The sequence below is a fragment of the Malus domestica genome, chromosome 12 (genome assembly GCF_042453785.1).
Source record: "Malus domestica chromosome 12, GDT2T_hap1".
Taxonomy (NCBI): Eukaryota; Viridiplantae; Streptophyta; class Magnoliopsida; order Rosales; family Rosaceae; genus Malus; species Malus domestica.
The window spans coordinates 4,262,290-4,275,569 of NC_091672.1; the positions used below are offsets into that span (position 1 = coordinate 4,262,290).

At 36.4% G+C, this 13,280-nt stretch overlaps 1 protein-coding gene across 1 annotated transcript; it reads right to left on the bottom strand.

Annotated features, from left to right (window-relative positions):
• Positions 1–8,794: 8,794 nt before the first annotated feature.
• Positions 8,795–11,552, bottom strand: LOC103408007 (aluminum-activated malate transporter 8-like). Its single transcript, XM_008346878.4, has 6 exons — positions 11,056–11,552; positions 10,825–10,965; positions 10,261–10,533; positions 10,044–10,168; positions 9,737–9,880; positions 8,795–9,580 (listed from the first exon to the last, which is right to left on the bottom strand). The coding sequence occupies exons 1-6, from the start codon at positions 11,348–11,350 to the stop codon at positions 9,077–9,079; spliced, it is 1,482 nt and encodes a 493-aa protein (XP_008345100.2). The 5' UTR covers positions 11,351–11,552; the 3' UTR covers positions 8,795–9,076.
• Between the last annotated feature and the right edge of the window lie 1,728 nt (positions 11,553–13,280).

Genomic DNA, 13,280 nt, shown 5'->3' on the forward strand with positions numbered 1-13,280 from the left:
CAGAGATTATGGATGTGTCTTCGAATGAAGATCATTGCAGTAGCTTTCTAAGCTTCGTCGATAGGTTTGTCGTCGGTAGGTGCCTCGATGGCAGCTCTAATACCCTTTGCAGTAAGATGAAGCTTCACGTCTTGAACCCACTTCAAGTAGTTTCTTCCAGATACTTCCAAAACGGTGAAATTGAGCTTGTTCAAGTTCGACATGTCCCTAAAACGGAGGGTACAAAAACGTGGTTAGTCATATGGTAATCCATAGACATACATTGTAAAACATTTGGGTTCTATAGGCGTGTATTGTTTTAATTTATGAATGAAAGCTATAGGTTTCAAGTGGTAAGTTTTGAGTGAAAACTTTGGACTTCAAAGGCACTAAATATGAAACTGCAGGTTCAATTTAGTTTTATGAACGATTAGTTCATAAAGGAGAGGTTCCTGCAAGAAACACAAAATGCTATATACTGATTTAAGTGTAATGGATTTGGGTTGCTTCGGGAACTCAAGTGTGAGAGCTTCGGGGCTACGAAAGGATGTCAACGGTTCAAGGTATAAAAATAAATTATTGAATCGATAGTGTCTAAAAGTGATCTTCAGGTCAATAATTTTGGATTAATTATCAGATTAATGGACTACAGGTCACTTTTAATTAATTAATAGATCGGGACCAAACGGGATCAATCTTGGAAGCAAAAATAATAATAACATTCAGGTTAAAATTATTTAAAATGCAAAAAAATTAGCATTAGATTAAAAAAACCATAGCCCAATATCATTTTGGCTTGGGTGCTGTGAGTAAGGCAAAGCCCTAGAGGCTTTTGGCCGAGGGACTAGGTAGCCCACATATGGTTGCAGGCCACTGGCCGAGGGACTAGGTAGCCCAACAGCAAGCTGCTTGCGTTTTTGGGCCAAAGAGTGCACGGGAGCAAGCCCAGCCGAAGCTAGCTTGTGGGTTAACACATGCGAGGCCCAGTCGAAATTGGGGTTGGGTTTTTGGACTGTGGATAAGCCTAGCCTGCAGGGCTAGCTAAGTTACATACGGGCCGGTGCGGTAGCAAGCCTAACAAGCCAAATGCTTGTGGGTTATGGGCTCGGGTTGGATCGGGGCTTCAGGCCCTTAGGTTATGCAACCTAAGTCGAAGCTTGGTTGGTTTCCAATAGGGTAGCGAGCCTAAAGGGCTGTGTGCCTTATCCAGGTGTCAATAGGACACCGTTTCCCCCCACGGCAGGGCTTCAAGGCAATGCGGTGGTCCGACATGGTGTCACAGTGGTGCGGCAGTGCTGCAAAAAAAAATCCCAGTTTTGCTCTTATTTTTAATTTTTTTTTTCGAATTTTCTAGGGTTTGAAAAACCCAAATTGCTTCTAATTTATTTATATGCTTTGACTCACAAATTCCACATAGCAATATAATTGCGTAATGCATGAAACATATATATATATATATATATATAGGAAGAAAAATATAAACATAGAGGGGTTCATGCATCATGGGGAATGTTTTCATGCTTCGTGGACGTTTCAAATATCTTCTTTTATTTTAACGTACCTGATTAGCAGAAAACAAATAAAAGCCTTTGAATTTTGTAGAAGAGAGCCTCCTTCTACGATCCTTCAGTTCCTTAGCTTCTGGCAAGAGCGTGCTGATAACATGTTGTAGGCCTATTTAATTGAGTTATTCTAAGGGAATAAAGAGAGGGAGGCCAGCAGTGGTGAGAGAGAAGAGAGAGATTTAATTGTGAGGTGTGTGTTGTATCACCCCATTGTGCCTTTATTTATAGTAGTAGGATATGTTAAATCCTTACCCTTTTAGGATTACAACTCTAATAGGAATTAGACTACTAAAGGGAATATAAAAGATATCCCTAAATACACTAGGATTTATACAATTATATTCCTATTCCTAATATGACTGCAACAATTTAGAAATTTTTTAATGACATCAACAAACCTTCGATTTCGTTGAATTATTAACCAAGGGGTTTCGTGAAAACATTTAGAACCCTAACTGGGTATGTGTGTAATTTTCGAAACCTTGTGGGATTTCTGGAAACATGAAAAACCTCAATAGATGTTAGGATGAATAAATTTAAGTAAAAACATGTCCAATCACTAAATTCATTTCTATGCAAAAGTTGTGTGGTTCCTAACTCACCTCATGTTTTACAAACAAGGTGTAGTTGTTGTTGGAAGTTTGAGTAGAAATTTCCTTGTCCCACATTGGCCATTCCCAAAAGAGTTTATCACTTTATAAGGCTTTGTCCTTTAAAGAAAGTAATTGGAGTAATAGGCCTGGAGACTAAAATTGGGCTCACCCTTGGGGCTCTTGGGCTCTAATAATTAAATTAATTAATTATTTTCAGAATTAATTAATTATTTTTAATTTCGAATTTAAATTAATTATTTATTTATTTTTTCCAACAGACTCATCTTTTCAGATGAAGTCTGAAGTGTGAAAACGCAGAAACAAAAACACCCATTTCAGCAGATGTCTCCCAACAGTTGCATCCCTTCCTTATACCTGTTGCGAACAGGTACAATCACATTATATATACATCCATCTGCATGGCATTTACAATATATAGAAAAATCATAAATCTCCTCCTGCAATCTTAAACATCCTTACTGAGAGAACCACATTAATATTCGCCAGAAGTCTATTTTCCGGTGCTGGAATTTCTGACTTAGATCGTTGAATCCTGGTGGAACAGACATCCGTAGAACTACAAGCACAGAGTAGGGACAAAATTTCTGTTTCAAGGACATTGCGGTACGCAAGCCTCGATCTTCAAGTTGTCTGTTTTATAATTCATATTCTAGTTTATATTCTGTTAGTTTCTATTGAATTCAATTATTTATTAGCATATATAAATTATCACAGATTGTTGACTTAAATCCAATAGTTGTATGGTGTGATCGATGATGTAAGTATACTTTGTTAAATAATTTTTTTCCGAACCGCCGAGATTTTCTAAAAAAAATATATACTTTGTTAGATTTACATTTTTTATTCTCCTCTTAAAAAGCAATATTGATAAGATGAGCTGATGAGGCAAACTTATTGGATACCTATTTATTTGGAGATGCTGTTAATGTGCCATGTTTAACATTTGATTTCATGTAATCAACAATCTTTTATTTAGAGTCTATCAGGATATAATATGATCAGTTAATAGTGGTTGCATATACTTTTTAGTGTTTTAACTTCTACATGGGTTCCATGTGCAGCTTAACTATTAAAATGTACACTCAAGTGAATTGGACATGAGATTGGAATGACCAAATTAAACAAAAGTGACTCCTCCATCATGTGATCCCCATTTCGTTACACTGTAAATAGTGAATCTTGGGCAGGAGGAACAGCTTAAAATTTATTCGAATATTAGGGATGAAACTACTAGAATATTCTAGGAAATTTTGTGACCTCTCTTCTGTTAATAATTAAGAATATATATATATATATACACACACACACACGTACGTAAACTATAGCCTAAACTATACTTGATATTGAATTAATCGTTCATGCTTTCAATGATCACAAGTTATTTCAATCTCTGGTTTTTATTAGGATTCCGAACCTTGAATCTCTAACCTACTCTTATTCATCATTCTATGCATCATCAATCTATATTGCTAGTGTTTATCCTTTCACATTTAATTTATAATATCGTATGAGGATATGATGAATTTCGAACCAAACTCAGACATGATATTTTTTCCAAATAACAAGAGGATTTTTCATGATCAAATCGTTTTCATGTCCGCAACACATGGCGGAAGCATATAGTGAAAAAGGTCTCCACATCAGGGATTTGGATCCCATCCGGATCTAAATTGTGGGGATCTTAAGAATACTCACATCTTAACCATTCATCGTGCATCTTGCGATCAGAAATCATTTTATATTTTTTATTAAAATTAAACATAAATAATATCTGATGAAAACTGATCGCACGATATACGATGAACGATTAAAATGTAAAGATCTTTAAGATTCCGCAAAATGAATTCAGAGAGGATTCTCTTCCCCACATCAGCACCACGTTATTCGTTTTTATATTAGTTTACTCTCTTCTCGAGAAGGGTCTTAGTGATATTACTTTATATTTCCTACCCTTTTTACTAAGAATTTTATTTAATCTGATGACACTAACGAAGTATGTCATGTTTCCAAACTCCGATGTGGGTTCGAGGCTTCGAGCTATGGGATTGCAGTCGGTCGGTCCGTCAGTCAGTGCTTTTATTCTACTAAATAATTAATGAAGTTATATGTACATGGGACAAAGAAGAAGAACCATTTGATTACATATTTTACTCTAGATTGTTTTTTAAGTGTTTCGAAGTATTTTGGTCGGAGCACCCAAGAAATTTTGTTTAACTCTCTCTCCGTGCGCGCACTTATGCAGCCTCCCAACATTGAACTGATTATTCCTCTGTCACAAACCGTGATCCGCGTGGAATGATCAGCTTTCTTAATGTGACCTTTTAGCTTCGGGATTGCAGCCACTTTAGCACTGCCTCCACTGTTCAACTTTCTACTGCTCTTAATAAATATATATATATATATATATATATATACACACACACACACACCCACACATATGAAGTCAATCACATGCTGGAAATGAGAACCGAATCCCTTCATACCCAAAGGAACTGAGTCTACTCATCAAATGACTCAAATCATTAAAATTTGATCAAACGACTATAAACATGAGACTCTCTAAAAATTATAATAATTGTAGCCGTTCAATGAAATTTCAATGGCCCGGAATATTTGATTCTTGAGCTCAATTCCTTTGCGTCCGGAGGGGATCCGGTTCCCTAGAAATGTACCTTTTTATATATTTTACTACGGGATAAATATTTTAATCGATATATGCATCATTAGGGTTTAGGTGTATATATCTACTCATTATATACACTTAGGTTGCTAATAAAGATTTTCCTGATGAGGAATTAGGCATGCACTTGATAAGGGTGGAACTTTACGTTTTTGGCTAATACGTACCACTCATTGTCTGGATTCATATTAAAAATTAAGCAAGTTGCATTATACAAGAAAATAAAACTAAGATAGTTAGGGCAGATTTATATGTAGTACTTGTAAGGAATCTTTTGGTAGTGAGTGAAGCACTTGAAATGGAAAAAACTTATGATTCATATATACCTGTTTCACATGCATGTTTATATATATATATATATATATATATATATATATATATATTGATTCAACATCAACTTCGATTTGTGGTGGTGATCAATTCCAAATGCAAATAATATTAATTACTTACAAGGCAGAAGATTCTCTTGAATGTTGTTGAAGGGGATAAATTAGTAGTGCTTTGTTCCTTCAATTTAAAATAAACACGAATTTGAATGACTTATGACTCGACTGTTTTTTAGCTTGAAACGTATGTTTGATTTTCCTATGAGGAGCTAGAATTCGAACTTAGAAAAGTATAGCACCATACCAAGAGCAAGTTGGTGCATTCAGCGCTTAATTATAGAACAAGCTTGGTGTACTTATAGAAAAGGCACCTAGTATTGTCTTATTGTATATACACACACCCTAGTATGCACACCTTGTATAAGATCCAGATTTATCCAACCCCTGATGTACGGTTAACCTAAAGAAATTAAAACATGCAGAGAAGGATATACTTCCGTACGCCAAAATAGAGATTGGGTGGTGGTTTGGTGTGTGGGGGAGGGGTTGTATAGCATCATCTAATCCCCTCCACTCTCGGAAGGAGACAACTGTACAACACCCACTTGTATAGGAGTGGGAAACAACTCATGGCTCCATATCCCAATATGATCTAAGATTCTCCGCCATACATGGATGCTGTTTCAATGTTTGGAAGGTGATAGTAGCTGTTTTCTTCGTAGTTTGATCATCGGAATCATTTGATTTTTAATTTGGTTGTTGAGAGTTATCCCACATTGGTGAGGGATAAGGTTTGCTATGTGCTCATATGGTTTTGGGTTACTCTCCATATTACCAATTGATTTTATGGTGGAACCTCGATTTCATCATGGTATCAGAGCGGGTTGTCCTTGTGTGAAGCCAAACGGCCAAACATGCTCTACGTCACCCAGTTGTTGTCCACATGTAGGCTTGAAAATCCGCCCCACGTGTGGGGGCGTGTTGAGAGTTATCCCACATTGGTGAGGGACAAGGTTTGCTTATGTGCTCATATGGTCTTAGGTTACTCTCCATATTGCCAATTGGTTTTATGGTGGAACCTCAATTTCATCATCGGTCGATTGTTTTTCTTCGACAAGAATTATTTTTGTAGGATGACTTCCAAATGAATGGAAAAGAGAAGGAAGAGGGTTCGTAGAGGAGGAACTAAAATCTACATACCTGAATAAAAGGTTGTGGTATCGTAAGGAAAAGAATATATCAATAATGAAATGGTGAGTGCTAAAGTACTTAAGCCAACTGAAGTTGATCTCTTTGTTTTGTTTAATTTTGCGGAGGTCTTTTAATTTGTACTTTCTTGCTAAGTATTTTAATTTAATTTTGCGGAGTGCTAATGTAATTTTCACTTGAGAATATTGCTCAATTTTGCACTTCTGTACATTGACTTTGCAATCTTTACCCTAACCAAATTTCATGCTAATCCTTACCTTCTCACCAATCAGCCAATTGTGCTATTCTTACCTTTCAACCAACCCCCTTTGATTTTGCTTTAACAGCAGTCTATAATCTCGGTTCTTTACGTTTGATAACAACAATGGAATGTTGCAGAAAAGGAATGAATGCAGAAGAACAATTTTAGAGAGAAGAAGAAACTGAGAGAAAGCTCTCAAGATTGTATTCTATTGACTTGACTGAATTACACACTAGCTTTTACAATGTTATATAGGTGTACAAAGCTTGGCGCCTAAGATAACTAGGTAAACAGACTCAACCTTATCCAACCAATTCTAACTAACAACAACTTCAACTAACTTTGCTGATTTGGCTTGCTGACATGGCTAACTAACTTTGCTGAATTGGCCTTACTGATGTGGCAACATTATCCAACATCCCCCCTTAATCTCAACTAGGGTTTCCAAGTTTGAGATTGAATGAATGCTTAACAAATGCATGACTGTGTAAACCTTTTGTCAATACATCAGCCATCAGTTCATCAGTTGGAACATACTTCACTTCCAAATCTCCTTGTTGTACTCTCTCCCTTACAAAGTGATAGTCAGTATCAAGGTGCTTAATCCGAGAATGAAACACTAGATTAGGACTCAAAGCTATAGTTGACATATTATCACAATATATCATAGGAGGACTAGGTAAAAACACTTCCAAATCCTTAAGAATATATCTGATCTAGGCTACATCTGCAGCAGTCTGAGCTAAAGCTTTGTATTATGCTCCAATATAGCTCATTGAGACAGAACTTTGCTTCTTCGATTGCCAGGAAATATGATTGTTACCAAGGAATACTATATAACCTGTCATTGATCTCCTTGTATTGAGATTAGCAGCCCAATTAGAGTTTGAAAATGCACTCAGTGTTGGTTTTGCAATAGCTGAATAGACAATACCAAGTTAAGATGTCCCTTGAAGATATCGAATTATTCTTTTGACTGCTCCAAGGTGATTATCAGTTGGGTTCATCATGAATTGACAAACAAAATTCACAGCAAAGGCAACGTCCGGCCTTGTGAAAGTTAAGTACTGTATTGATCCCACTATACTTCGATAAAAACTTGGATTTGTTCGAGGAACCCCTTATATTACCAACATTGAACTATGAGGTTTACATGTGTAGGAGCAGGCTTACATGAATCCATTCCTGCTTTATGAATGAGATCTTTGACATTCTTTGATTGGTTAACAAAGATGTCTCCATTTGACTAATATTGCATCTGCAATCCCAGGAAACATGTAAGTTTTCCCAAATCTTTCAAATCAAACATTGTAGACAGCTCAGTGATCACTTGTTACACTTTAATAGAGTTTGATCCAGTAAGGATAATGTCATCAACATACAACAATAAAATGACCATATCAGATTGATCTTTCTTCATGAAAAGACTTGTATCAGATCTTGAAGCAGTGAATCCCATAGATAAGAGATAGCTTGTGAATTTAGAGTTCCAAGCCCTTGGAGCGTGTTTTAATTCATATAAAGACTTTATCAATTTGCACACATGTGTGGGATGTTGTGGATCAACAAAACCTTAAGGCTATTTCATATATACTTCTTCCTGCAAATCACCAGGCAGTCTTAATGTCCAATTGTTTTAACTCCCTTTTATTCATGCTCCTGAGAAAACCTTGTGCAACTAACCTAACTTTATATCTTGAAACACTGCCATATGGATTCTTTTTCACCTTGAAAACCCACTTGCTGCCAACAATTGCTCTATCTATAGGTATAGGTACTAAACTCCACGTACCCTAAGCTCTAAGAGAATCATACTCCTCTTGCGTAGACTTTTTCCATTGAGGCAAAGAAGAAGCTTTTTGAAATGAATTTGGTTCTGCACAATCTGATACTTAAGTGACAAAGGAAAAGCCACCAGAAAAAAGGTTCATCTTCAGTGATTTGTAGAGAGTTTAGCTTAGGAAATGTAGCAAAAAAAGCTGCATAATTTTTCTTCTCAATAGCCCCACTTTTCAACCTTTTCATCATTGAATGCTGATAAGTTGAATTTGACAGATAGGAAGAATTATATTCTTCTCCTTCCCTTCACTACCCTTTCATCTCTCCTTTTCTCCATATAACCACCCTAGATCTCAAACACAACCAAAAAATCAAAAAAAGAAAATAGTTATCGAACGAGGTCTAAAATTTTCAATTCAATTCAAAGGAGAACACCAGATACATAGCCTAAGGGAAGAGAAATATTCATCTTTCGCCTTTACTAGGTATATAGTGGGAGGACTCTTGTTGCAAAAGTTTGAGTATAAAATGGGGAAATATTGCTAACATGTCTTTCCCTACTAATCCCACAGTTTGTGAAATTAGAACATGATCGAGTTGATCATTATACTCAACAAAATATATATAGCATGCAAGTTGAGTATTTTCAACCCAGATTAATTACATGTTAGAGTGAGAAATATTTACATTTCCTCCCTTGGTTTTGGGCATTTTGGTGCCTGAGGATTAACCTCATTTTCTTGGAAACCAATGTTTGTTTCACCTACGGTGATTATAACGTGGGCATCTTCACCATCCAAAAGTACAGGATTAACGCTTCCCCTGTGCAGCAATGGTGGCTTCTCTGGCGATACAGTGGGCTCCACAGCTTTTTTGAAGTGTGCCAGTTCAGAAAGCTCATGAACTGACTTAGAAATGTTTTCTACCCCTTTGACAATCTCAACTAGTATTGAAGCAACTGTTGCAGCTGGTACAATTGCAAGTATGTCAGCAGTTTCTAGTGATGCAGCTTTGAGTGCAATTTTGAGGTCTTCGACTGCAGTTTTGGAGTTCTCCAAATGTTCACAAGCATCTTTTGGTTCTTTCATGGTTTTGATTGCTATGGCTAACGCTTTTAGGGCTTTTCCAGGTTCAATACTCATTGTTCTACATGAGTCTTGAATTATCTGTAAAAATTCTGGTGGTACCTGCAAGGATGATAAAATTAATTATATAGAAAATTAAATTATTTAGGCAGATCAATTACACGTTATATAAAATCATTTAACATGGTCATTTTCCTTCCGTTAAATATTTTAATTAAATTATGGACCCTTAAAAGAGTATGATGGTTTGATACATACTTGTACATCTGAGTTGATGTGACCATTTAGAGTTTCAATCTGGTAGGCACATTGCCTGGCAAGGGCACCGATCTTCAAGTACTGCTTCCATGGATGGCGAAATTTAAAACTACCATGTCCTGGCTCCCATCTTGCAAAATTTACCTAAGCAAATATACAATGTGACACAAATATGACTACACCATATCTGGCAAGTACAAGTTGTACCCGTAAAAAATGGCTAGATAAGTATATTAGTGGTTTCCATCCAGGGTAAAATTTAGTGGCAGCAGGAAATTAAGGAACAAAAAGATGCTTTAGTACTCACCAAGGATTCTTCACTGCTTTTTGAGTTGAGGACACTCTTATATCCTTGAAGAAATGATTCCTTATTTTTGGAGACCATGCCAGACTTTCCATTCTTAGGTAATGGAAAATATTCACCCCCAAAATCTGTAATTTATTAAATTGCTTATTCTTCTTTGAACATGTTGAACAAAACTAAAGGAGCTAGAGCGAATTAGGTAATATATAATTTAGTTTACCTTCTAAGTAGTTTGCAAGCTTTTCTATATTGGAAGCTATCAGCTTCTGCAGATCTTCACCAGCCCATACTGGACAGACAAAACCTGAAATGATCATGCAGGTTCCTCCACCTATTCCAATTGTTAAGAGTCTCTCATGTGCCATCTCCAAGATCCCTTGAACACGATACCCCGAGACGGTTACCATGCTAAATGTCAGTATGAATATCAACACCCCATAGTCATATCTCGCCTTGATCCGTGGGAAGAACCGTGAGAATGTAGATGCTGTAGCTGCAACCATAGAATAACACTTGCATGAATTAGTATAGGCAATATAGTCTTTTACATAGAGACAGACTATAATAGGAGAATACTTCTTGCAGAATAATGTCATGTTAATTATGTCAGAGATAGTGAATTGGGGCCGTTAATTTAAGGGGGACCATGTTGGTCATGTCATATCCGGCAATAGAACGTTAACTCTATTTTTTATGTACTAACATATATATATATATACAGAGAGCTTAAGGGGAGGGATCCCCATTTTTTGAAAAAAATGGGGATTAGGTGTGGGGCCCATACCTAGTAGGAAGACAAAGATCCCAAGCACAATGGGTTCTCCTTTCACTCCAAAGAGACTAGCTATGTGGTTAGCTCCAAGGCCAAGAGCACCAGCCAAGAATGTTGCAAAACCTCTATTTAAACCTTTGCTGAGGGTTGCACCTACACAGAAAAAGAAACTAAGTACTTGATTAATTGAACATTATAAGTTGAATGAAACTTTAATGTATGTTCACTTTGTTCGTAACTTACCTACAGTGAATTCAAACACTACTACCACGGTTAGCACCGCCCAGATTCCTGCAACACCAATACCATCGAAAAGGGCTTGCCAATAGTACAATATGGACACCAATGTAAGAGCCAAAGCCACTTTTAGAGAGTGAGTTACTCTCCTTGGGTCATCTTGTCCTAGCTTTATAATGCTCTTTATAACTTTGACAACCTTGGTACTCAACTTCACTAGCAAGGCCTTGAGCCATCCACACAACCGCGTGAAAGCTCCAACCTTCTCTTCCCCTGCAGTTGCTAACTCGGTGATCTCCATGTCTTCAGTTTAGGGACAAACTGTATAAAAGGTTTGAATTAAGAAAGATGGTGTTCCTTTCCTAACAAGTTAAAGTGTCCTATATTGAGAAAAACTAAGCTAATTAAAGCCCTTAGAAAGATGGGTTTTCCTTTTGTAGCTTCAGAGACTTTAGAAAGGGAGAAGGGTGTGGAAGAGAGAAAAGGTTGGGCAAGAAAATGGAAGCAACTTTGATGGGTTGAATTCTTTCACTATTGGCCCTAATTTATAAGGCAGAGTTTGCCAGTTTGGTGTGACTGAAGAATATTTTATGGGTTACACGTCTTTGTGTCTCTTGTAAGAAGAGAGACAAAGATTTTGCTTTGAGAGAAAAAGGAGGGTTTTGAAAAGCGTGGGCTGACTAGGCTTTTACTTGGATCTGAGCTTATATTAAATAAAGGATAATGCTTACCTCTCCTTGCGAATGAGTTTATTCTGACACTTGTAAATAACGTATCTTCAATGTAGAAACTTTATAATTAGAACCGTTCAATCTCTTAATCCTTAATTTGAAAGTCATTCCTACTAAAAATCATATGAATCAATGATCGTTTAGTCATCTAAATATATTAAATAAATCCGCGTTTTATTACAAATATGTTACTTGGTACCTATATTGTTGATTTATTTGATACAATTGAATGACTATCTAGATGATCGAATGATTTTTTTAATGATGACTTTCTAATGAATATTAAGAGATTAGACGGTTCCAATTATAAAAGTTTTACGTTGAAGATATATTATTTGCAAGTGGAAGAATGAGTTCATGTCAAAGGGATGCAAGTATTATCCTTTAATAAAACCCACAAACGTTAATTTATCCCACTTGTCAGACTAAAGGAATCAAGAGTGCTTCAACCCACTAGTCATTCCCAAGTCGCAACTCTGCGCACTATAAGGTTAAAAGTTTAAAACCCTTCAGCTTTTGATGATCAAGTGGGTAAGTGTGTATTCTAGTTTCCATGAAACTCTCTCTCTCTCTCACCACCGCGCCCCGAAACATGGTGGTGTGATCACTGTAAAGTCTGACATGCACTGTATCCCACTGTTCCGAGAGAGAGAAGATGGTCAGTTTGCTAACTCAGTTTTGAAGTTAATTATCAGAACTTGTATGAATTGACTTTGAGTAGAATACGCTTTCACCATGCCATGCACTAACCAACCACAGCAGCTTTATTACAATTATTTACTACGAAAGTAGTGGAAGAATGATGAAGCTATATATATATTCGTCGTTTAAACTATAGATACGTCAAAGAATCCATAGAACCAATGACATTCACATATGAACCAGTAGAAAGTTTGTATGCTTTGAGGTCAGAACTATAAAATGATAACGTCACAAGGTTAACAGAGAAACAAAAGTGGAAAGTGATGCAGTATAGTAACGTAGTATACTGTATAAGTAACCCAAATAGAAAAGGTAGTATCTGTGTACTGATTGGAAGACTTTTTCTATTTGGTTATTTCACTTTTTAGTTGTTTCTTTTTTCCTTCTTTATGACGAGAAATTTTAGTTGTGATGGAGATGGCACACCACGTGTTTTTATGTAAGTGGTATTAATTTTTTTTTTAAGTTATTACTTTTTAAAACACATAGCCCACCATTTATATAGTGACACGTGGTGTACCACTCTATTTGATGATCAAACTGAAAAATCTCTCAAACAATGAGATTTATGGGAGATGATCCTCTCCGAACCCAAACCCAAGGGATCCTCCTTTCTTTTCTGCAGTTTTGCTTCTACTGCTGCTGCTTCTTCAATTCTTCTCCTTCAATAATCCTTCTCCTTCACTCCTGGGTCTTCTTCACTATTTTTTGTATGTTTATAGGAAACTTCTACATGATCAGTTTTATATAAAATCACTTTCGTCGACAACTATTACGATGTTGTCAGTAACTAGCTCC

Excerpts from the sequence above, each read along its gene's own strand:
- LOC103408007 (XM_008346878.4), bottom strand. The coding sequence starts at position 11,350 with ATGGAGATCACCGAGTTAGCAACTGCAGGGGAAGAGAAGGTTGGAGCT. Across the intron at positions 10,966-11,055 it reads AGTGTTTGAATTCACTGTAG|GTGCAACCCTCAGCAAAGGT; the intron begins GTAAGTTACGAA and ends TTTTCTGTGTAG. Across the intron at positions 10,534-10,824 it reads GATCTTTGTCTTCCTACTAG|CTACAGCATCTACATTCTCA; the intron begins GTATGGGCCCCA and ends CTATGGTTGCAG.